Here is a 26,033-nt window from a genome sequence, read left to right on the forward strand (position 1 = left end):
GTTTTTCCCAAGGTCCATCGGTAACTTTGCCATCTCACTATTATTGGTAATTTTACAGAGACAGAATGATGAGATTACCAATAGAACCTTATTTTACCAACCGTATTTCAAGGTATGAAATAAAATACAGAGGAGGGAAAATTAAAAAAAAAAAAAAAAAAAAAAAAAAAAAAAAAAAAAAAAAAAAAAAAAAAAAATCCAATGAAAAATCGGTGTCAGTCAACGCAAAGACATAAGTTGTGAGGTTGCGAAGCGCCGATCCACGTATAAGAGGCTTCAATTCGCACACGCAAGTCATATAGCGGTCATAGCATAGTGACAATGTGCTGGCCTTCCACCGTAGCGATTGGGGTTCGAATCCCCGCGGCACAGTGGGGAAAACGACCAATCTAGCCGCTCAAAAGTCGTAATTTCAAGTGTTTGGTAGAAAGCTACCAGAGGCTGCATTTCATTCTCAGATATCCACTGACACCAAATCAGTGATTAAATTCACCAGAATCTTATTTGTTATCAAAAAATTGATGATGAACCGTGAGCGTAAACAGTTAAGACTGGAAGCCCAGATGGAAGACGCACCAAATGCGTTCCGTACTGATGGTGTTCACGCAACAGGTTATGCAATTGATGGTTTTCCAGCATGGCAGAGCCCCTGAGAAGTAAATCAAATCATTTATTTTATTTCCTCATCATTTTTTCTTATATTTTCTATTTCTTTAACACCTGCTGTGAAAAATCTGTGTTTTTAAACTTCAGAGGATTGGAATGTATCAAATACCGGCGAATACCAATATCAGACTTGTACTAGGTGACGCAGAATTTCATGTAGTTTCATTATCTGTAGAGATATCTTGCGGTTTTTTGCGGTTCAGAGAGATAAACGAAGATTAATGGCCCGGCGTCGAGGCGTTTGTGATGCACTAGGCGCGGCGCACATTGGTTCCAGAGCCAGATCTAGGCGGCATTAATTAGAGTATCACCTTTGTTGGCATGCAATACATGTTTTTATACGTTTTTTGGGTCGCTGATCACGAATCTGAAGTCAGTTTTACTCCATCGTTAACTAAAACATGGTAAATTTGCGAAAAATATCAAATTCACGCTCAAATACCGGAATAATTATTTTACAATTTGGCTTGGAGCTTGAGCTATAATACATGTGACTAATTTAACGATTAATCATCCAAAACGACCAACGATTTTACTATTCTTCATTTTTGGATGGTTATTTGAGAAGGGAGGGAGGGGGGGTTGCCACGTTGAATAACTGAACGAAGTATACCTGCATGCAATTAATACGATCTATTTTCGGAATCTACTTCCATAATTTTGAGGTATAAGAAATGGCAGGATGAAAATAAAGTAAAAAGCGTCCTAATAATACTATTGGACAGGGAGAAAAGGCATTGAACGTGTCGGACACTGGTCCGTTGTTTTTTTAAATTAAAGAGGTTGTCATGTATTTTTTTTTTTTTTCCTTTTTTCTTTTTTTGAAGTACCTACGAATAATCAAGAAGAGCAAGAGTCAGTTTTCGTCCGAAATTCAAGAAATATATTCAAATTCAAAATTCATGTGTATTAAAATGTACAACAACTAAATCTCATATAAATTTCATGAATAATTAACATCATGAACACATTTAGCAATCAAAATAAGAGTCACAAAAAATTAGTCACATTAAATTGATGTATATTACTCCTGGATAATATTCATACAGGCATTTAATTTCTGACTTATACCAAGTGTGAACCAACCGGAATTTTTTAACACGGTGGCTCATGGAGAAATCAAGGACTGCTTGTATTTTTTCGACTTTTTTTAATTCCATCGGTATTAATTTGTACAAATTTTGCTTTAGATAGATATCCAAAGCCATAATGAATCCATTAATGTATGTTACTCCTGAATTCGGGACATGGAAAATGCTTAAAAGTGGCGCCAGCTCTCCCAATTACATTACGACTCTATGTACTCTATGTTGTTGTTGCACAAAAACAAGAGGTGAGTTGAGTACAAACTAGAGTACCTGTATAGGGAGAGTAGCGACAGATCGGTTCATGGCGGGCTTAAATTTAGGGCCCAAAAGTGCAGCCCACAGATTAGTCCAGATCGCTAACATCCAATCTAGCCAATGCTTCAGAAGCGTGAGTAATTTCGCTACAGGTTAGGCAACTTTAGAAAATTGATGGCACTACCAGTAGTGAAAGAACTTGACCGGATCGAGAGAAATTTCCTATTGAATCTGATTATAAAGCTTGAAAAAAGTATAAATAGTAATGTGTAATAATGGTTTTTGATCAAATAAGATTTTATCAAGTACTGTTATGCTAAGTATTCTGTTTCAATATTCTTACAACAGTTGGTAGCAATTAACTGCTCTCATGGGGGCCTGGCGGGAATTCAAAACTAGGAACCAAAAGTCTCATTTTGGCAGGATTTTGCTTTAATTTTCGGTTTCTAAGGCTTTAAACTTCAAAAATATGATATATTATAATCTGCAAATTTCTTCAATAATGTCATCTACTCAGTATACTGATGAACTCTGATTTGTTTATTTCCACCGATAAAGCACAAAAACATAGCCCGATTATACAAATAAAGAAGGAGAATTAATTAAAATACGGGTAAACAAGGCTAAAAATTATTGAAACACTTAAAGGTAAGACGTTTCGAGCTGCTTCCAGCTCATTTTCAGCTGCAAAAACACATAAAAACAAGTAAAAATTGAGTGGCGACCTGACCCCAGCCGTTATTATGAGTGGTTACGTGATAACGGCTGAGGTCAGGTCGCCACTCAATTTTTTACTTGTTTTTATGTGTTTTTGCAGCTGAAAATGAGCTGGAAGCAGCTCGAAACGTCTTACCTTTAAGTGTTTCAATAATTTTTAGCCTTGTTTACTCGTATTTTAATTAATTCTCCTTCTTTATTTATTTCCACCTTAATTATTTAATCTAGAAATATTGAACTACATAAATTCTACTGAGAAACTAATTCTTGAATTCTTCGGAACGTTTCATCCCACAAAAATCTGAAAAAGAAGTATTCTCCCGCCGAAAATCTGCTGAAAATAGCCAAAATTTCAGTTTTGGTTCCTAGTTTTAAATGCCCATGGATTTTCCCGCCAATGACGCTCACAAAGCTACTCACGCTCTTCCGCCGATGTTAGCGATCTGGACTAATCTGTGGTGCAGCCACCCTTCTGAGCCTAGCCTATTCTGAGCAACTTCTAACACACAAAATTTCACTGCCAGCCTACAGATTTCAATTCTAACCAAGATGGCTAAGAATGTACATAAATGAGCGTTCTTTCGCAAAAATAAGTAAACCAAATACATGCTTTCTAAACGACGGTTCGTAACAATTGTATTTGTAAATCGCTCTGGACATTCGAAATTCATAGGTTGGCTGCCCTTTTGGGCCCTAACTTTATTCGCGGGGGCATCGGTGAAGGCCTGATGGACTTTCGGAGTTTCAGATTCTCTGTCGCTACTCTCCCTATACAGGTACTCTAGTACAAACAACATTTATTTCATCATGGAGACATTTCGTGACATATTAATTTATAACATTAATTTCACTCTCAGTTAATGTACGTCATGGCCACTCAAAAACCTGTCGAATGGGTTTCATCCCTAATTAACAGGTTTGAAGAACAGGTAAATGCCTAACTTTGTTAAATCAATGCAAATTCGTGTTACCCCACTCTTCTAAAAATCAATAATGCCCTCTCTTATTATGAATGGGATTCAGCTCATCAGAGGGATGTATGTGGGAGGAAACCTTTTCTCATCCTCCTCTGTGTTCATGAATGAACTGGGTGGGTAGAATATTTTCGTTCATGATAGCACATCATTCAATCTCTCTGAGCACTATGTCATTACTTAATGTCTCAAATCGATCATGTAGTACTTATGACGTTTTCTTCTCTGTTGAACGGTTTTTTTTTTTCAAATTTCGATTTGAGTTCATTTCCATATTTGATCAATTTCATCCATTCTGAGAACTCAAAATATCCCACCGTTGTTAGAATGGTGCTTGACTGATTTCATACCTACGCTAGTTTTTATCATTTACTTACATACCATTATGACACGTCTAGTTTTTGTTTTTGGACTGTATACACAAGTAGCAAATCATATTAGTAATTCAGATAAACTCTACTCAAGGATAGTTTCTAAGCGTCTTGGAAGGAGTCTGACCAACTATTTTACGATGATAGGATATATTAGTATCTCAAAGTCCCAGAAATCTGCACAAATTGAGATGGATGCAATTTTGAACTTACCATGAGCACCTTTTAAGTAAAATTGAACGGCAGTATTTAAATGACTGAAATTTTTGATTAATCTCATTCGGAAAGATGGTAATTTAAATCATTCTAATTGCTCGCCTTTCAGGAATATTCTTGTAGCTCATCCAACTATCTGAAATGTTTTCTTCCTCTGCTAAAAGACACTCCTTACAAATGTTGCTCGCCATTAAATGTCAGAATTTTATCACATTTGTTTTCAGAGCAGGAACTGACCAGTGCAATGAGTTGCTCTGCTCGCTAGTACTTTTTCTTATCCTGAGGGATCCCAAAAAACTATTTGCAGATCTATACCTCCTCTTTACTGTATACCTAGCCGCAACCAGTTTCTCCAAGACTGCAGACACCGCATTAAGTGGAGCATTACATACTTATCAGCAAAATTGAGTTACTTAGGAACTCCAATTATGATTCAGAACTGCAGCATTTTCTGCACTAAAGTTGCAGTGTAAATTTAATGTTTCACCATGACACCAACTACATTCATACCAGCTTTCTGTAAATACAAATATTAAAGCGGGTTACAATGTATGGATTCTCATAGCATTGAAAATAAAATACAGTCCGTCCGAACCCTTGACTCTAATCAATTCTGGTTGAATTCGTTTACAGACCCTGTGGGTTTATCTAAACCCTAGTCAGAAGCAAATTTTACAGTTACTTAAAGGCTATAAAGAAGTGCCGTTCAAAAGAGGCTTCAAATTCACTTCGATGTGCCTTGAGATCAGGTTTTTGCATCTATACTTCATTTCTGATGGGATTTATAAAACATGTTAAGTGTCTGATCTGGATCTCATTGAAAGCATTTTCAGTTGAGTTTGGATAAGTACTGCAACTACCTACATTCAAGCTGAGGTTTTCTATATGCTTCTCTCAGTTCTGATTGTGAAATGCACATTCAAGCTGAGGTTTTCTATATGCTTCTCTCAGTTCTGATCGTAAAATGCACATTCAACCTGTATTGAAACGCTTATATAAATGTAGCTACTGTTTCATCCTTCAAAATTCCCAGGAGGGGCATTTTGGTTGGCACTCCTGTCCTCATCTAGAAATTTTCTTTGACTTATTTGATGCGTATTTTTACCCAAAATTGCCATCAATAGAGGAAAGTGTGAAATAATATCGATATCATGTGTCATTCGGTTGGAGCATATTCTGAATATGATACAGAAGTAAAAAAGTGGACACTATTTTGCTAGCTCATTTTTTTTCACTCATTATCCTGAAACTAGTTTCTGAAAGCAAAGATCTGGGTCAAAAGAAAAACTCTTCGACTTTTGCTGTCCTCTAGATGGTTAAGGTTTGAATAGGAATTTTTTCCTTCAGCAAAATAATTAAACAGACTTTTGGGCCAAATTGTATCAAAAGCTGAAGTCTAAACACTTTGTTCTTCTCCAAAACTCAACCAATGTAGCTAACAAATTTGTATCTACTCTTACTCATATTAACTTTTGGATTTTGACTGGGAAGTCAAAAACAAATCATCAACGTCTGAGTCACTGCTCCACAGACTTGGTAAATTGAGAGAAACAAAGGTGACCCTCAGGAACATTTTGGATGCAAAAACAGGTCTAAATGTCATAATAAACGAAAGATGTGGTAATTTGAAGCTTGGAGTGAAAAAAGTACAGAAAAAGTTGTTGATAGTTCTACTCTGTGTTTAAAGGGGGAGGGGGTGTCAAAATTCTGGACCTACAGGACATGTTATTTTGTGCCCTCTTTTGACACAATATTTATCTGATCTGTCTCCTCTCATTTTATTCTGTGGGATACCATGAAGTATTTTCTGTTGATAACTCAAATTTAGTTTGTTCGACTGAACTTGATGTAAAAGGTTCTCTTGAATAGTATGGTTCAGTGCACTGACAATGAGTTCCCTTTTCTCAAGGAAATTCATCGATACATCAATGAGAATCTTAATTGGCACTGACAAAGGTTTAGCTCCCGATTGAAAACTTTACTGTCAATTTTTATTGGACTCAATATTTGACAAGCACAATTTTTTTCTGTGTTATTTCTTACAGCTACCTTCCCGGACTGGACCGCAAACAGCACACTCAAGAATCAGTGAAGAACAAAACAAATTATGCCTCATAAAAATAAGCCGCTATCGATTTTCGTTGGTTATTTCTGGACTGACCAAAATTCTCACACGGGTGAACGAATTGGTATGTTCGTAAAAACTGGTTAAATCATTTCATTATACCTATTTCTCTGAAAGTAGAATATGACCCTTTTTCAAAATTCCAAGTAGGTCAGTGGCACCCATTTTTTTTTTATTCAATTTTCTGAAAGCACAAAGTGAACTAAGCTTCTCCAACTTTGTCAGGGTTTTTTTTTCTTTCTTTCTTTTTTCTTTCTTCTTTTTTATGAAACTCTAGATGGCAGAAACTCCCGTTTTGAAAATTCCAAAAATGTGACCCGTTTGAAACTAAATTTATGTTGGACTCAGATGACATAGCTAAGTGGGGGACATGGTGTTTGCTGATCAGTTAAACCCAGCTTCAGGCTCTACCTTGCTATGTCAACTGGATTGTTAGCTTTTGATTGGCTGGATTTTGATGAGCTCATTCTCCCCTTGGAAATAATTTCTTGAGCGTTTTAGTTTTTTCTTGGAATTTTACACAGAATTAACTACCGATTCTCTAATCTTGCAAGAGTTCCAATCTACTTCCTCATTTATGGTTCAGTGTATACAAGTTTCAATATTGATTCAATATAGGTACAATGTGCCTCTTCTAGATGCTCATGGTACATGTGACAATCCGTTTTCTGTTGTGTACCTCTGGTGTTAGTCCAGGCATATTAGATCAAAAATCGGCGATTAGAAAAAAAAAATTATATATAAGGTTTTATGTGCCCAAGTTGTTCATTGGGGTGCCAGGGACTCCCAGCAAAAAGTCCCCAAGAATCCCCTGTACGCTCGACCCCCCGCCCCCCCAAAACCCCCAAAAAATCGACCTTTTCTCGGTTTTTCGTAAATATCTCAAAAGGAATTGGTTTTAGCGAAAAATGAGCTACCTAGTGAATAAAAGTTCATAAAATTTCCAATAAAAATGACTTCTATGAATTTTTTTGTAAAACGACTTTGAACCCCTCAAAATGGCCGCCGAAAAAACGGGCATTTACGGAAATTTCAGTTTTTTCCCGAAAATGCCCATTTTTCTTTGAAATGGCTGCTCACATGTAAAAGTTAATGGCGGATTCTGAAAGAGCGTTGAATTTCACATCAGAAATGATTAACATCGATCATTTTAGACTCACAGTAGATCTACGGAAATACGATATATCGAAGCTCTTCTGCCCGGGCCTAACAAATCAAGTACTAGGTAGTTAAACATTTGCGGCCGGGGTTCTAATGACACTAAAGTCATACTTTTTTCACTCGGGGGTCGTTTGTATTAGCCTTTTACTCCTTTTTAAGTCCATTATTGGAGGGAAGGGAGTAGTGATTGTGGGGGGGGGGTGTGTCACCCATTACCCTTCCTCCGCTTAGCCGCGCAACGGTTTAACATACAGGAACGATAAGCAAGGTCCAAGCCTGCGAAGACGTCGATGTGAAAAGATGAGGCCACGTTTTTTGTTTTGTCTTCCCATTGTCGCATTTTGGAGGAATCGTAGCTGCCAAATGACAGAAAAATGATTAATGCTGAAATACATGGCCCGAGGAGTGGAGGGACATTATACCTAGCAACACTGGACGAGCCCTTCTTATCTAAAACTGGGGGGGCTTATATGTAGCTCGTTCAGGGGCTTCGGTTTCATAAAAATTCCCCTTTCGCCTCTCGTTGCCCCCCATCGAATTTATCTCGTCGGGCTCCTTCCTATGTTTTGCGATTTGCGATTAGTTCGAGAACTGATCTCTAGCAGTTGCACGGACTTCCACCCTCGATCCGCGTTGTGGCTGTGTCATTCTTATTCCAAGCATATTATATATCTGCATATTTATTATCATATTATTAATAGGCAGCGTCCGATTAATATATATCGGACTTTATCATGCAAATAAAAATATCGAAAGTTTGAACGAACATCGTTTCATCAGGTTTAAAAAAGGTGCAGTCACGGCTAAAACAAGTAGTCTCGAAATTCTACCGCCGACAGAAGATGCCGCCAAATTGCACGGTTTTAGAGCATTCCTTCAAATTCAAACGTGGCTCGGTAATGCACTCTCGCCTTTAAATTGGGGGTGGAAATTGGATCCGCAGCTTACTCCTGTACGAACCACTTTAGGGCCTGCACCTAAACAAGTTTTGGACGCAATTTTCTGTGGCTGTGTTAAGGGTTGCAGAAAATCGTGCGGTTGTAGAAAAACAGGCCTGAAATGTTCAAACGTTTGCTTACATTGCAACAGCATCTCAAGTGATAACTCGCTTGTGCCTAATACAGACGAGTAAGAAGAAGAAGAAAAGGTCCATATGGATGACGCGAGGGCAACACTAGAATTGAGCGGCAATAAGGCGGAAGAAGAAGGAGAAGAAGATAAACAAGAAAAAGAGATGGAAAAGAAGAGAGAAAAAGTTGTAAGCAATTACGCACTTAGGCCAAAAAGACGACGATTATTTTAAGACTTTTCTCTTAGTTTTACAGCTGGACATTCCTTCAAAAAAGTTATTGGGCAACCACTTGCTCTCGAATAAGTAATTGTAATTAATTAGAATACACTGCTTTACAATGATTATTAAGTGAAACAAATCGAAAATATTATTTGTGATTAATATACTGATCATTTGTTCTTTAGCACGGTTTTATAATTGACTCTATTCAAGCTGAAAGTAGTACATGAACACCTTCCGCTTAAAAAGATAATAATTCAAAAAATCTGAGCCCCCCCCCCCCCGCCCCCGCTTACAACCATCTGTACTGGAGCTGGAGGTATCGAAGTGAAAAAGTGAACATTTAAAAATGTGTTTTATTGCTTTACTAGAGACAAATCGAAGTGAAAAAGAGGAATCATTTAATTATAAAGTAATGCTCTATTTCTATTTTTCAGCCCCCCCCCCCCCCAACTCTCAATGCACAATTTCTGTTTTCTGGATGGGAGAATCCCGACTCTCCTCCCTCTTCAGATGCATTACGCGATAATTGAACGCTTCCTTGCTCCAGCAGAACCGTAAACTTAAATGAGTAACTACCCAGTACTTGATTTGTTAGGCCCGGGCGGAAGAGCTTCGATATATCGTATTTCCGTAGATCTACCGTGAGTCTAAAATGATCGATGTTAATCATTTCTGATGTGAAATTCAACGCTCTTTCAGAATCCGCCATTAACTTTTACATGTGAGCAGCCGTTTCAAAGAAAAATGGGCATTTTCGGGAAAAAACTGAAATTTCCGTAAATGCCCGTTTTTTCGGCGGCCATTTTGAGGGGTTCAAAGTCGTTTTACAAAAAAATTCATAGAAGTCATTTTTATTGGAAATTTTATGAACTTTTATTCACTAGGTAACTCATTTTTCGCTAAAACCAATTCCTTTTGAGATATTTACGAAAAACCGAGGAAAGGTCGATTTTTTGGGGGTTTTGGGGGGGGGGGGGGGGGGGTCGAGCGTACAGGGGATTCTTGGGGACTTTTTACTGGGAGTCCCTGGCACCCCAATGAACAACTTGGGCACATAAAACCTTATATATACATTTTTTTTTCTATTTTTCCCATAATGCCTGGACTATGTATCAAAATGAAAACTGAAAAGCTTATAATGCTATGAAATCCTAACCTTCACTGGTGGTATACCAAGATGGATCACCAGTTCTTAGCTCTCAGTATGAGTACTTACTTCTTCAATGTATTTTAAATTTTAGCCTTTAAAAGTATTGTTTTCTTTTGAATTTAAATTGGTCTGTCGCACACAAGAGATACAACCGAATAAACATACTCTTCATGAGTAACCCCAAAAAAAAAAAAAGTTTGGCACTTTATAAAAGTTTGAAATCCATTTCTAAGCCCGCAATCTGCTTAGTTTGTAACTTGCTTTTTCAAGTTTCCTGTGTCTGCAAGTAGTTTTTTTCAATCACTGCTAACCAGGTTTGCACAGACAGAGAAGTTAAAAAAATTAACCTGAGTAAACAAATGATTTCACTAACTTCATCTATTTTACTACTTCAATCGTTTTCAAGTGTTTGTTTCCTTTATTTTGCAAATACATTTGAATGAATTGAAATCTTACGCAAAGAGAGTTTATAACAGCTCGCGTTATTTAGGTTAAATCTCTCTAGCTAAACCTGACTGTAGGCCAGCTAGAAAGACTGCATATGGTATATATACCGGTAAATTTGAAAAGGCCTGTTATAAAATACGCAGATCGTGCGCTGAGGAGTGACTTCAAAACTTTTTGGTGTGCCCAACGTGATTTTCGAGAGAATTTACCCTCAGAAAGTGTATTCAGTTGGCTGAATCTCTTGTGTGCAACAGACCATTTAAGTTTTAATCAACTCTGAAAACGCCAGCTATTCTTAATGGAGCATCTTGAAGCAAAGGAATCGAGGTCCAGTTTGCGAATGAGCCTCACAATGTTAGTACCATTGCATAATCCAGGGCTTATCTGCTGGATGCACTTTGCTTGCTTTGCTTCAAGATATTTTTAATGTGTTAATTTTCAGAAAAATTGGTACATAAATGTTCATTTTCTTTTTTTTCTTTTTACCAGCATGCAGCTGTTACAAACGGAGGTGGTCGCCCCCATGGTCCTGACATGGAACGGAACTGCCGTGAATCCTTGATCATTATTTTAGATACGCTAGAGAAATGTCTGAATAATGTGCCAAAAGATAGTGCTCGGTTTGAAGAGGCAATGAATGTGAAATTATTACTACGAGAAATATGCCCCTTTTTAGGTAAGTGTCACTCTATTATCTCCAAAGTTAGTTTCTTTTTTTATGTTATTCACCAAAAGCTCTCTTGTGGGCATTCATGGAAAATATGAAAATCTTTGAAAATTTATGAAAGATTTGAAATAGGAAACATTCTGGCGGGTTTTGTACGCATGTGAGTTTCTGAATTTTAAGAATCCATCAAGTTATGATTTTATGTTTCAAACAAGGATGAAGTATTGTTCTTAAATCTGGTATTCCACCGAAGTTCCGGGTAAATCACCATCACAGAAAAATTAAAAACATAAAGGTTGCATCTAGTTGAATCAACCAACTTGGTGAAGACTATGACATTCTTATGTCAGTCAAGATAACGATACTTAAGAGTTCCAGTGTAGACACACTAAAATATAACATCAAGTTCCAATTTTATCTTGTATATTAAGTGTGATAGAGTCCCTGCCAAATAAGTTTACGCTTTCTTCAACCACAGCAGAAAATCCGCCATCTTGATTCTTGCATTTAGGTACTTTACATGTAAAAGTACGGTAACATGGTAAAAGTATGGTAACATGGTAAAAGTATGGTAACTTGGTAAAAGTACGGTAACATACAGTACATGTCCGGTGATTATGATCTGTTCTACAGTGGCGTGCCTAAAGACCAGCGGGCGCGGCAAGAGGTAGCCATAATGATGCGGAAAAGTCTACGTAGATTTGTTGTTAATTGAGAGGCTGCCAACCAGCGCATCATTAAAATGAACTTGAACTAATACAGTCACAAAATCAAGCTGCTCAAGGTGTATGGGGTAAATGATGATGCAACTGTCGCAGTCAAGGACCAATTTTTTGAAGATCTGAATGAGGAAATCACGAAGATGGCAGCTGGCAGGGAAGTAACTTTGGCAATGGCAATAGGATATGAGGTTTTCAAGTGAGAGACAAGTGAAGAGCCGTAGCGACCCCCCGATTTGCCTTAGCTCGGAAAATTAGAGTGAGAAGAGAAAGATTCGAAGGGAGACTATTTTTTAGTGATCAGAAGGATCCTATCTTAGGTGATTTTATTTTTACGTGGCTCAGAGTGAGCCGGCCACTATCCTTGGATAGGAGACCTGAAGGGCCACCAGGCATGTAATGTGTCGGCTTCTGCTTCGCGCAGGAAAGTCAGAAGGACTTGAATTTTGAATACCACTCTGTGCTATTGCACTTATTTTTATTCCTGATTCATAAATGAATCGGCTTCTCCAGATGGAGGATTTCATATAAACGTGAATTTAGAGATGTCTTGAATTTTTCTGGATGATTTTGATAGAACTGCCAAAGGTAGATGATTTAGATTGACTCCGTGATGACCTCGAGAGATTTGCCGCTCCAATTGCTATAGGTGATTCAGCTTACTTGCCAAATTTGCTCCTTGACCTTGCTCGAGGAGCTTGATTCTTGACTTGGGTTCGAGATTCCTTATTAGCTGCTACTTGAGCTTGGTTGAGTATTCGTTTCCTTGGTCTTGGTTAACTTGCTTTGCTGCTTGGCTGGATCTGGATTCTGGATGTTGGTCGGACGGCGCATCACTTGGAAGTGAATTCGTGGAGCGCAGCGTCCCAGTATTTATACCGGTCGCGTGAGAGAGCGTTGCCGCGAGCTTGGCTGTGATTGGCCAACGCGAGCGCTGTGTGAGAAATCGGCGGAAGCACCGCTATGCGAGTTTGAACTTGGCGGGCGCTGTGAGAGAGTAAGTTTGAATTGCGCGCCCCCGCGCGGCTCGTGATTGGTGCGCTGCCTCGCGTTCATTCTGAGGCTGGGGCCAATGGAATCAGCGGAGCTTATTGCTCCCGGGTTCATCACTGTGATTGGATTCCTAATGATTATTATTTTGAAGGTGAAACCGAACATTTACTTCTGAATCAAGTACCTACTTAATTTCAGCATTCATGATTAAATACATTTTTTTCTCAATTCTCTATCAGTTGTTGCTACAATAGGGATATTTTATTCAACCAAGGTCCTAAATTTTACATACTGACAACATTCACGGGAAGGGTACAGTAATAAATCGTGAAAGAAGCGAACCTCTTCAACATTTTTTGCATGTATTTGGTTCTCGTGCAGTCAGTGTATTTCATCACAAAGAAAAAAACAAATACAATTTCGAAGTTTCTTATCGAAAATCGTTGACATTTATGGGAAATGCACTTTATGCATTTATGCATTTTGTATCCCTGCTCCGACGTCACTCTCATTGCCATTGATATAGGCATCCCCATTATCCATTCCAATATATTACAAATAATGTTTGTAAATTTTTTTAAAATCTTTTAATACAACATTGTAAAAATACTTTTAAAAATATTTTTAAGGTATTGTTTCTTCTCATTTTCAAAATATTTTAGAATATAAATGAAAAATACTTTTAAGATATTTTAAAAATACGCATAAAGATTTTTTAAAAAAAGAGCAGCAGCATGGCCTCTTCCCAAAGAAAGCAATTGTTAGCAATCTTGCTCTCTTGGAAGAGTATATTCTTGATGCGTTTTCTGAGAACTGTGAGACTCATGTCGTTTACCTAGATATAAAAAAAGCCTTTGATACTGTAAATCATGCGCGCCTCATATCTAAATTGTATAGTTGTGGAATTTCTGGCCCCCTTTTAAACTGGTTTCAATCACTTTTATCAGGCCGCACCCAGAGTGTCAGGATTCAAGGTTTTATATCTGATTTTATTGAAGCCCTTTCGAGTGTTCCACAAGGTGCCTATCTGGCTGGTTTCCTGTTTCTAATATTCTTCAACCATCTTGCCCTAGTTACATGTTTTATACAATCTCTTTGGTTTGCTGATGATATAAAGCTTTAGCTAAAGATTCAATCGTGTAATGATATTCTTCTTTTTCAATCGGACATCAATAATGTTGTTGCCTAGGGTACAGCTAATGGCTTTGCTTTCAATTTAACCAAGTGCTTTTTTATGATCTTCTCAAGAGATGGTTCTTTTGATGTACAATATACAATGTTAGATTATCAGCTCCTACAGTGCAAAGTTATAAAAGACCTCGGTGTGATGTTTGATCCAACACTTTCCTTTGCCGATCATATAGATTATGCAGTCTCGAAAGCGTTTAAGAAACTATACTTTGTTTTCAGTAAGTCGAAAGAATTTAAGAACGTCCAAACCCTCTTGACACTTTATAACTCTCTGGTTAAACCCGTTTTAACATTTGCGTCTCCTATATGGCATCCTATCTCTAAAGGCAACTTTGCCAAAATTGAAAGAATTCCAAGATGTTTTCTCAGATTCGCCTCTTATAAGACAAGAAAGCCTGTATCACTCTTTGATCATGACCTGTCCCCTCTCTATTCCTCTTTCAAAATGTCTGAGCTAGTTAATACACTTAGTTACAATGATTCCTTATTTCTGTTTAAGCTCTTTCGTGGTTTCATAAACTCACCTGAACTTCTTAGTAAAGAGCCGTATGCAAAAACGACATTTTTCGCCCCCCCACTAAAACTTATTCAAACTTCGTCTATCAGTTACTAATACTGGAGCGCTTCTTTCCCCAAATTTCAGACTCCCAAAAATTTTGGGGGGGCGCTAGGGGGGTGGAAGTCAAAACCTGGGACCCTCGATATCTTTCGAACGAAACAAGATATTGAGGCCCGGTTTGGACGAAAAATCGTCTAAAATTGCATACTTTAAGATTCCAAAGGTCAAAATCCCAAAATTAAATTTTTAACTTAACTTATGTGCTTTTTTTCAGTTTTTGAGGAAAAACAATTTCTTTTAAACGGATTAAACTGAAATTTCACATTTTTTGATTTGAACCAAAACCAGTTTTTTAAATTGTTCGTCTTTTTCCGAATCCAACGAGTGGTCGTATAAGCTGGGGAACCGAACGGTTCCGGAGTTATGATCGATTGAAGTTTCCGCTCAACGCGCGCCGACCGATTTTTGCGCGCAAAAAAGTCGGATTTGACTGTTATTAAATCAGATTGAATGTTCAAACTGAGCAAAATGCATTATTAGGGACTCTTGAGGGTCGCTGAGTCCAGAAATTAGATAGATAGATAGATAGATAGATAGAATACTTTATTTTTTATCCTGGGGAGGATTTAACAAAGGGGGTTAGGTTGGGAGATCATTTACAAACATGAGATTACTTCATTATGCTACACTTATCTCTAGGATATGCTGGGCTTACAATTATGTACATGAAATAGCAGCGTTCATGATAGGCAAACTTTGTTTTTTGATTCAGTTATTCATTTATTATGAACGATCTTATACTCAGAATTGTCGCAAAATAATTATAAATATCTGTAAGCTGTTGCTCGTTTGAGTCTTTACTAAGAATTAGGTTTATGTCTTTGTTAAGGTAGCTGTGTAAGTAATATTTTCGAGTGTTATGGTAAATGGGGCAGACAAAGAATAAGTGGTGCGCATCTTCAGGTTGTTGAGTATTACAAATTGTGCAAATTTCGTTAGGGTTAATTCTATGGTTCATCTGATTGATAGTGATGTTAAGGGAGTTAACATTTCTCGCTCGTAGTTGGCTGAATAGTCTTTTTTTCGCAAAACTCACTTTACGATATAAATAATTATGGTTGGCATCAATATTCTCAGTGTTAATTAGGTTGTAATGGGGGACAAACTTTGTTTCATTTAACTTTTCTTTGTCTTTTTCCATGGTAAGTTCTGATATTTTTCTCTGAACTTCATTTACCATTTTCCTGATCGCAGCTGGCTCTGTGGTTTCTCTAAGAAATAGATATTCTTGGTCAATTTTATGTAACATGGCTTTTAATTGAGAGAACCAGTTGTATTTAATTATATTGTACCTACTTTCATCTAGTTCTTTGAGTCGGGCCAAGCATATTTTAGGGTACCTGGACTCGTGCATATTTTGTACTCTGTGGTACCAATTCAGCGTAGATTTCAATACCTTTGTTTCTATATTATCTTTGCCGGTTTCTTGTCTTATGACATAGTGGGGTGTGCATCTTTGCCATCGAAAAACGGATTTGAAAAATCTGCTTTGAGCAGACTCAAGCATATCACAATACCTGAGAGCCCAAATTTCTGCCGCATATAGTAGAGTTGCTAGTGTGACCGAGTCCCATAATTTTAATACGGATTTGAAAGAGTTATTTTTCGCTTTTTGTAGTATTTGTATCACGGAACTTCCGGCTATAGCTGTGCGGGATATTGCGTCATCAGCTTGCATTGCAAATAGTCCGCTGCTTGTAAATTTGACACCTAAGTACACGTAGTGTTTTACAACTTCAATTTCTTCGCCTCCATATTTGAAGCGTGGAAGTTTACCTGGTTTTCTGCCACAGTGACAGGGTAGTATTTTTGTTTTAGAGACGTTTACTATGAGGTCATTTTCTAAACAGTATTTTTCTAGGTAATTTAATTTTCTTTGGGCGTCGATTGGGGACTCGGCCAAAATAACTAGGTCGTCTGCATAGGCAAGGAGTAATATATCAGTACTTATCGTTACATTTATACCACGTACATGCTTCCTAAGCACTGTTTCGATGTCGCTAATAAAAAGAATGAAAGCTAAGGCGCTAAAGGGGTCACCTTGTAAAACTCCCTTGCTGACTTTAACAGGTTTGCTTAGCATGCCATTTACGTCTACCATAACATTGGCGATTTTGTACAGATTTTGCACTATTTTTATTAAGTTCGCAGTTACTCCTAAATTATAAAGTTTTATCCACAATTTCTGGTGGTTAACCGAATCAAATGCTTTTTTGAAATCTACAAAAATCAAGTAGGCTTTTTGTTTTTTCAGTTTCTGAAACTGGATGATGGAATTTAACACAAAAATGTTGTCATTGCAGCCTCTCTTCTCTCTAAAGCCAGCCTGGTTTTCAGGTAGCAAATTATTAATTTCAATGAATTTAGTGACTCTTTTAGTGACTAAATAGGTGAGAATTTTGGCTAATGAGTTGATAAGTGCAATACCTCTATAATTGTCGGGGTCGTTTGGGTCACCTTTTTTGTATAACATGGATAATTTAATTTCACCCCACTTTTTTGGGATTTCTCCTTTTTCCATTACATTGTTTAGTATTCGCAGGAGAGCGGATTTCCCTTTTCCATTCAAGTTTTTATAAAATTCATAAGGAATGCTGTCTGTTCCCGGGGTTTTGTTATTTTTTAAGCTATCCAATACAGAGTTTAATTCTTTAGTTTCAATTTTCCTATCCAGAACTGGGTGTCTAGCATCTTGAAAGACAGTATCTGCTTCAGGGATGGTTTCATAAAAATTTTCCAAGTATTTTTCCCAGGTTTGGGTATCTACGGAACTCTTTTGTGTTTTGTTGCACCTTAGTTTTTTAATGGTTTTCCAGAACTCGGAGGGGTTCTTGGTATTAGCCACTGCGTTTTGGATTTCATTTGCGTTGGCCTTCTTTTTCCTTTTTATTAAGCTCGAGTACATTTCTTTTTCAAAAAGGAGATTTTTGCAGCTGTTATTTGAGAATTTTTCTCTCCTAGCCTGTCTAGCTGCTTTTTTAACTTTACGTTTTTGAATTCTGCATTCTTGGTCAAACCAGTTATTTCTGTGCATATTGGAACTTATTTTTCTTTTTACAGTGTGGCTAAGACCTGTTTCACTGGCAGATTTTATTATGGCTGTAAGCAGAGTATTGTAATCATCTATTTCACGGTTTTCTTTTTCCTCTGTCTCTGCCAGTGAGCTGGCGAGTCGTGAGTTAAAGTTTTTAGAAAGGTCATTATTCCATTTAAATATTGTGACTTCTTTTCCCGATACGGGGCTTTTTCTACCATTATTATCTGCAAGTGAAACTAGGTTTGACATCAATGTTAGGCTGCATGGGAAATGATCTGATACAGGGAAGTTAGGAATCACTTTAAAGTCATTTATAAATTCTGCAGATTTTACACTAATCCACGCCAGGTCAATAATACTTTTTCCTGGGTTACCTACAAATGTATACTGAGCAGGGGAATCTGAGATCGTTCTACCATTCATCAACAGCATGTTTGCTGATTCCATAGTTGCTGTAATTAGCTTTCCTCGCTTATTTATTTTTCCATCTGTTGTCTCTCTATTCACAGTTAATTTAGTTCCAGCAAGAAGTTCCTCATCAGTATAATTTAACTGATTTAGGTTACCTACCCAGGCATTGAAATCTCCAAGGGCAATGATGTGAGAGTCTGGGGATCGTTCCATTATATCGTTCATAGTTGCTTCTAATAGTTCGACACTCACATAACTGTCCCGGGATGAATTTATATAAATTGCACCAATTATAAGATTACTAAATTGACCTTGTAACTCAACAAATATCCACATGTCTGATATGTCTAGGGTATGGATCTGTTTCATTTTTGATACTCCAACTTGTTCTACTTCCAACTGTTATTAAATCAGATTGAATGTTCAAACTGAGCAAAATGCATTATTAGGGACTCTTGAGGGTCGCTGAGTCCAGAAATTACAGATACTTCCAAAAAATGCACGTTTTTAAAATTACAGCTCCGTAGCGCTATTTTAGAGGCCCACTGAGCGCCGACCGGCCGCTCAGTGGTCCTGTACGGAGCTGTAATTTTAAAAACGTGAATTTTTTGGAAGTATCTGTAATTTCTTGACTCAGCGACCCTCAAGAGTCCCTAACAATGCATTTTGCACAGTTTGAACATTAAATCTGATTTAATAACAGTCAAATCCGACTTTTTTGCGCGCAAAAATCGGTCGGCGCGCGTTGAGCGGAAACTTCAATCGATCGTAACTCCGGAACCGTTCGGTTCCCCAGCTTATACGACCACTCGTTGGATGCGGAAAAAAGACGAACAATTTAAAAAACTGGTTTTGGTTCAAATCAAAAAATGTGAAATTTCAGTTTAATCCGTTTAAAAGAAATTGTTTTTCCTCAAAAACTGAAAAAAAGCACATAAGTTAAGTTAAAAATTTAATTTTGGGATTTTGACCTTCAGAATCTTAAAGTTTGCAATTTTAGACGATTTTTCGTCCAAACCGGACCTCAATATCTTGTTTCGTTCGAAAGATATCGAGGGTCCCAGGTTTTGACTTCCACCCCCCCTAGCGCCCCCCAAAATTTTTTGGGGGTCTGAAAATTTGGGGAAAGAAGCGCTCCAGTATTAGTAACTGATAGACGAAGTTTGAATGAGTTTTAGTGGGGGGGGGGGGGGCGAAAAATGTCGTTTTTGCATACGGCTCTTTAATTCAGCTGTTCCAGCCAGGTTATTGTGATGTAGGAACATCATGTTTAATACTAATTCGAATATTCCTGATAGGTCACTAGTTACCAGAATGAGTAAGGTTGTTAACTCTGCACCAGTTGACTTCTTTAATTCTAGAATTTGTCATTTTAAAACTGCCTCAAGGAGGACATTCCTTACTGATCCTAATGTTAAAACCCTCTGCTTTTGATTCAGTTATTTATGACTTTATTGTGTTTAAATTTTTTTTCTCAAAATCAATAGTTTACCTTCATTATTTCCCTAAATTATTAATTAGTTATTTGAAATTATGTCTCATTTTATCAAATTTTATAATCTTGTTACCTACTTTCTTATTGAACCATTGTTTTGATTTTTTATTTTTTCCTATCTCTTTTTTTTTAACCTTATTGCCATCCTGTTGTTTCATTGTATCGTTGTAATGTTTAGCAAATGGACCTGTGTTGACCTGTAGGAACTGTAAATAAATAAACAAATAAATAAATACTTTTAAAATATTTAAACATACTAAAGTTTCTAAATATGTTTTTAAAATATCTTGTTAATGTCTTAAAAATATTAAAAAATAATATTTTTCTGGAAATATTTCAAATATATTGTTGTCTAACTTGGTAAGTCCCATTACATTTTCAAAAACAAATTTCCTCGATAGCTTTAATGCCTGGATTTCTTAAATATGGTTATTTGCAGTACTACGAGGGGCATTTGTAAAGTAAGTATATATCTTTATTTTCTCCGAAACTAATGAAGATAAATCAAAACGGTAAAAAATTGTTTACCGTCATACTCTCAGCTTTTCAAAAAACCTTCGTTTTTTAAATTTTGTTTACTGGTTCGCGAGTGACGTCATTTTTCCCGCGCCCATCTCTCGTCACTGCTGTGACGGCGGGTCTGATCACCCGCGACCTCCTTGAGATCGTAACTGATCAGACACGTCCTCCCCTCTAACTATCCGAACTAGTCGTCGCCGTTGGCACCGACCAGGGAACGAATAGTTAGGAGGAGTGTCGAATGGGAATAGGGGAAATCAGTGGAAGACTTGGATTTGGATTCAAACCCCTTCTACTCAAATCAGCGAGCCCTGCGAATAATAATGAAAATTGTGGTGGTCTTTCTCGTCGGCTGGTCCTTTCAGGACTGACCAGCCGCCTCGTCACTTGAGCAGCGGCTAGTGACGCGTCTCCCTTCCCCCTCTCTTTGCAGTCGCGCCTGCGCGCTGCTGTCTTCTCTCCCCTCTCTTTTTCTGCACATAGCCAATGCGGTGGGATAAAAATTATTTATACATGCTGAGTCCTGTCGTAGCCGCCGAACATCGCGAAGAGGGAAACCCCCTGTTCTAGCCGCCGAACATCGCGAAGAGGGAAACCCCCTGTTCTAGCCGCCGAACATCGCGAAGACGGAAACCCCGTAGAGAATTTTGAAAAAGAAGAATTAATTGTTTTATGAATTTATAGAGAACTTCGCCTAGCCAACGAATGTTCTAGCCGCTGAACATCGCGAAGACGGAAACCCCGTAGAGAATTTTGAAAAAGAAGAATTAATTGTTTTATGAATTTATAGAGAACTTCGCCTAGCCAACGAATGTTCTAGCCGCCGAACATCGCGAAGACGGAAACCCCGTAGAGAATTTTGAAAAAGATGAATTAATTGTTTTATGAATTTACAGAGAACTTCGCCTAGCCAACGAGAGTTCTAGCCGCCGAACATTGCGAAGACGAAAACCCCGTAGAGAATTTTGAAAAAGAAGAATTAATTGTATTAGGTATGTGTTTAAAGAGAACTTCGCCTAGCCAACGAGAGTTCTAGCCGCCGAAAATCGCGAAGACGGAAACCCCGTAGAGGAAATATAATTATAAGAAATAATTGTTTCAAATTCTGTGTATTCTAGTGAGTAATTTTAACTTAGGTTACTGATATGACGGAAGCTCCATGTACATACATTGTTCAAACCGAGAGTACACGGTCACTTTTGAGAGCGGTGTTAATTCAAGAAAATGCGAACACGCGTTTTGTCGTCGCTCATGCAAGTAGGACGCTGACCCTAGTAGAAGCTCAGTCATCAGTTTTCGAGCTCGATTGTAGAGCTGTCAGTTATGCCGAGGAAGTCTTCCTTCCTTTATTGAGAAACGCACCTTTCCACCTTGAATGTGACAACGCTGTATTAATAAGGTGTTTTTCAGATTAGAAGAGATACAACTTCGCTGTAGGAATTACGCACATATTTATGTAGTAAAATTAAACAATTAAAATTAGTGCATATATTTAGTTGTGTATTTACCATAACCAGAGAAATGAAGGACATTATAGTGTTCCAATTCAGCAAATCAGCAGATATTGAGGTAGAAAAGGACAAATTTTTACCGCTGATAAAAAGGGAATTTCCTGCGCTAGCATTGTCCGGGAAAAAGAACATCAACGTATTGTCTTGTTTAAAGAAACTCGGTATGGAGAAATACATTGCATTTTTAGAAGAATTAGGATACCGGGTTCCAAAATCACCGGATGATTTGTTAATGCAGATAAATTCAACAGAACAGTTGGAGAGTACGGTCTTTCTGGAAGACGAGGGCCCATATGACGGTCTGGAGAGTACAGACATCCCTCAAAATGTATGTTCAGGCAAACAAGCGGAGCTGAAAAAACATCTGAGTAAATTAACGAAAGAAGAGTTAGAGAAGGAGCTTGCGAAACACGGAGTGCCTTATGTTTATGCCCGTACTAAGGATGCGGCGGACGCTCTAGCTAAAATAAGGGATGGAACCTTAGTTCTGCCTCCCACGGCGATGCAGGAGGTAATGAAGACATTTGAAAAATTGGAGAGAATAGTGTCCAACCCAATGAAGCAATCACTAAGCTATGAAATGGACGAAAACAAGAAAAAAGGTCCGATGGCTCAAGGAGCCCCCCAGAGAAATAAAGAACAACCGTGGGTTAGTGGAGGTCAACCCCCTGCCACTTTCAACGTATCTAACGAACCTGGAGTATCCACCGCTCAATCATTGGGATGTAATCAGCCTAGATATATGTAAGCATCTAGAAATTCAAATGACTCTGCATTTAATCTATTCGACTTCGGGACGCGACAGTCCGGTCCTCACGTTTCATCAGAAAATAACCCTTTCTGTTTGCAAAACTCTGTAGCACCTAGACCTACAGAAGGACAAATTGCACTGAATTATAATGATTTATGTTCTCAAGTAAATCGGAACCACTTAGGAGCCCTGGACGAAAGACGCTTCTCAAATCCTTTCAGAAATACAGTAGAGACACAGCCTTTTCTCCAGCAAGAAGAGTTTCCTTTTTATCGACATTCCTCTTATCCGGAGGCAATATCAGGCAGGCATAATAATGCTCCAAGGTTTACGTATCACAGAGATCCCTCTGGGCTATTCTATAATCAGCCCTCAATTTATGTAAAACCCCCGAAGTTGGGCACACCGGACTTCAAAAAAGATGAGCCATTAGAATTTTTAAGGCAAATCGAAATATATGCGGAAATAGCCGGCTGGGATGATTCACATAAGAAGGTATGTCTAGCGGCAGCATTGGAAAAAGCAAATGCATTATGGTACATAAATAATAGACAATATTTAATATCTTTATCGTTTGCTGATTTTAAGAAGAAGTTCATTAAAGAATTCAAAAAAACAACCAATTTGGGCAACGACCTCCTAGAATTTCAAAGTAGAACCCAAAAAGAAGACGAAACGTGCCGTGAATATCTGGAAAAGAAACTGTACTTGGCCACAACAGTGCGGGACAGAGTAACAGATAAAGAATTGATAGAAATAATAATCACTGGGCTCAAGCAAGAAATGGCTGAAAAAATATTTCTTCTTCAGAACGATACGATTGAACAACTGCGTGAAAATGTGCGAAAGGTTGAGCAAGCAAAGAAAATTGGGATATTAACTTCGAAATCAACGACACAAACGAACGCAGTGCAAGGAGGTTCGGAGCTTGTCACAGAGCTGAAGAATTTAACCGCATTGATAAGAAACATGCAAGTAGGAGAAAGTTACCGTAAGTAGGTAATTTTAAATTTCGTGCACTGCACCAATCCGTTTGAAATTATTACTCATCGATTCTCGTTATTGCTCATTGTTTCTCGTTATTGCTCATTGATTCCTATTGAAATTCTTGCTAAATGATTGAAATTATTGCCAATCGATTCCAATTATTGCCCATTAATTCTCGTTATTGCTCATTGATTCTCGTTATTGCTCATTATTTCTCGTTATTGCTCATGGATTCTCATTAAAATTAGTGCTAAATGATTGGAATTATTGCCAATCGATTCCAATTATTGCCCACCGATTCTCGTTATTGCTCATTAGTTCCAATTATTGCTCATTTATTCTCGTTATTGCTCATTGATTCTAATTATTGCTCATTGATTCCCGTTATTACTCATTGATTCTTGTTATTGCTCATTGATTCCCATTGATATTATTGCTAATCGATTGAAATTATTGCTAATCGATTCCAATTATTGCCCATCGATTCTCGTTATAGCTCATTTATCCTCGTTATTACTCATTGATTCTCATTATTGCTCATTGATTCCCGTTATTACTCATTAATTCTCGTTATTGCTCATTGATTTCCATGGAAATAATTTCTCATTATTGCCCATTGATATCCATTGTAATTATACGCATAGAGCATTTTAGCATGTCTTTTAGCATTGAATATTTACATGAAATTTAAATTTTGTTTCTGATACCGAAATTTTGAATTTGTTTACGTAAGAAGTTGTCTTCTGCTCCTTGGGTTGTTGAAAATTTTTTTCTAACTAATTTAAGACGGTAAACATAGTTTATTTAGCGGCAGGTATCTATGCATTTTATTCATTATTATATGATTTTATTTATGTATTTTAATTTCTAACTGAAAATTTCTATATTATGTAATTTAATTTCTAACTGAAAATTTCTTACTAATAATAAAATTACTTCTATACACATCAGCTTGGGAGAGAAACTCTTTTTGGGGACATTTTTTTTTAAAGAAAATCTTATTCAAGATTCCCTTTCATCCGAGTGGGAGGAATGTGACGCGACTCTCTTCCGAGCAGAAAAAGAGTGGGGAGAGAAGACAGCAGCGCGCAGGCGCGACTGCAAAGAGAGGGGGAAGGGAGACGCGTCGCTAGCCGCTACTCAAGTGACGAGGCGGCTGGTCAGTCTTGAAAGAACCAGCCGACGAGAAAGTCCACCACTATTTTCTTTATTATTCGCAGGGCTCGCTGATTTGAGTAGAAGGGGTGTGAATCCAAATCCAAGTCTTCCACTGATTTTCCCTATTCCCATTCGACACTCCTGCTAACTATTCGTTCCCCGGTCGGTGCCAACGGCGACGACTAGTTCGGATAGTTAGAGGGGAGGACGTGTCTGATCAGTTACGATCTCAACGAGGTCGCGGGTGATCAGACCCGCCGTCACACCGCGTGTCCAGAATATTCGAGCGCGGCGAAGCTCCTCAGATGAGTACATGCTCTCACCATAAAGAAGCTTGTAACACAGTTAAATATGTGAAAATTTCAGGCTTTGAATTATCTTACCTTACTTTTCGACATAATCTCTACCCAGTTGAACACATTTCTTATACCGTGTTAGTAGTTTGTGGATTCAATCTTCAAAAAATTGCGCATCCTGTAGTTGAAACTATTTTTTAACAGATTCTTGCAACTATGCGTCGGTGGAGAACTTTTGGCCAACCAAGGTCTTCTTTAACACAGGAAAAATATGAAAATCGCTTGGAGCAAGGTCCGGCGAGTACAGTGGATGAGAAAAAAGGTCCCATATGAATGAGGCGACAAGTCTTGAGTCATATGAGCCACATGAGGCCCAGCATTGTCATGAAGGAACGAAACTCGACGAGACGAAAGACCGGGCTGTGCATGATCGCTGACTTAAGTTTTTTCAAAACTTCACAATATCTTGCGGCATCAATCGTTTTTCCTCTTTCCAAGAAATCGATCAGCAATATTCCTTGAGAGTCCCAAAACACCGTAGCCAAAACATGTACTTGTCTGAGGAGCTCCGCCGCGCTCGAATATTTTTGACACGTGGTGACGAGAGATGGGCGTGGGAAAAATGATGTCACTTGCAAACCGGTAAACCAAATTTAAAAAACGAAGGCTTTTTGAAAAGCTGAGAGTATGGCGGTAAAAACAATCTTTACCGATTTAATTTATCTTCATTAGTTTTGGAGAAAATAAAGATATATACATACTTTATGAATGCCCCTCGTAAAACACTAATGCCCTCGTTTTCAACCATATGGTAAATTTTGGAAGCCTAAAATTACCCCTCAGAGCCGAAATGTGCGCAAATTTTTCTATGGACCACTCCAAAAAATGGCCTGCTATTCGGGCAGCTGATTTGGCCATCAATCCCAGTATTAATTTAAGCTTGTAACTTAATGCTCAGAGAATACTTTCAAGATGAGCAGAGAAACGGTTTCCGAGTGACAGAGCAGTAGGAAGATATACGGGCCAAAATGCCATCTAATATTAGCTGTTTTCTCGTCGAATTGATTTTGTCAGGGGCTTCTACCGTAATGTGGGGTGAATAGGGACAGTTTTTTATACAAATGCACGTCTGTGGCCTACTGATTTCGAGAATTCCGTATTTTTTTAACAGGAAGTTGTGACCTTTCCAGTCCTTTACTTTCCCCCAAAATCGTG

General features: G+C 37.9%; 1 protein-coding gene across 5 annotated transcripts in view; it reads left to right on the forward strand.

The window, feature by feature from the left end:
* The first annotated feature begins 3,465 nt into the window (after positions 1-3,465).
* Nf1 (neurofibromin 1) overlaps positions 3,466-26,033 on the forward strand; it is a 291,489-nt gene continuing 268,921 nt past the window's right edge. For all 5 annotated transcript variants that reach the window (XM_072300264.1, XM_072300271.1, XM_072300269.1 and 2 more), the window contains exons 1-3: positions 3,466-3,655; positions 6,333-6,476; positions 10,954-11,140. In XM_072300264.1, coding sequence (XP_072156365.1) covers positions 3,587-3,655; positions 6,333-6,476; positions 10,954-11,140 — 400 coding nt within the window. In that variant the 5' untranslated portion in view covers positions 3,466-3,586. The remainder of the gene's footprint in view (positions 3,656-6,332; positions 6,477-10,953; positions 11,141-26,033) is intronic.

The sequence above is a fragment of the Bemisia tabaci genome, chromosome 1 (genome assembly GCF_918797505.1).
Source record: "Bemisia tabaci chromosome 1, PGI_BMITA_v3".
NCBI classification, from domain to species: Eukaryota; Metazoa; Arthropoda; class Insecta; order Hemiptera; family Aleyrodidae; genus Bemisia; species Bemisia tabaci.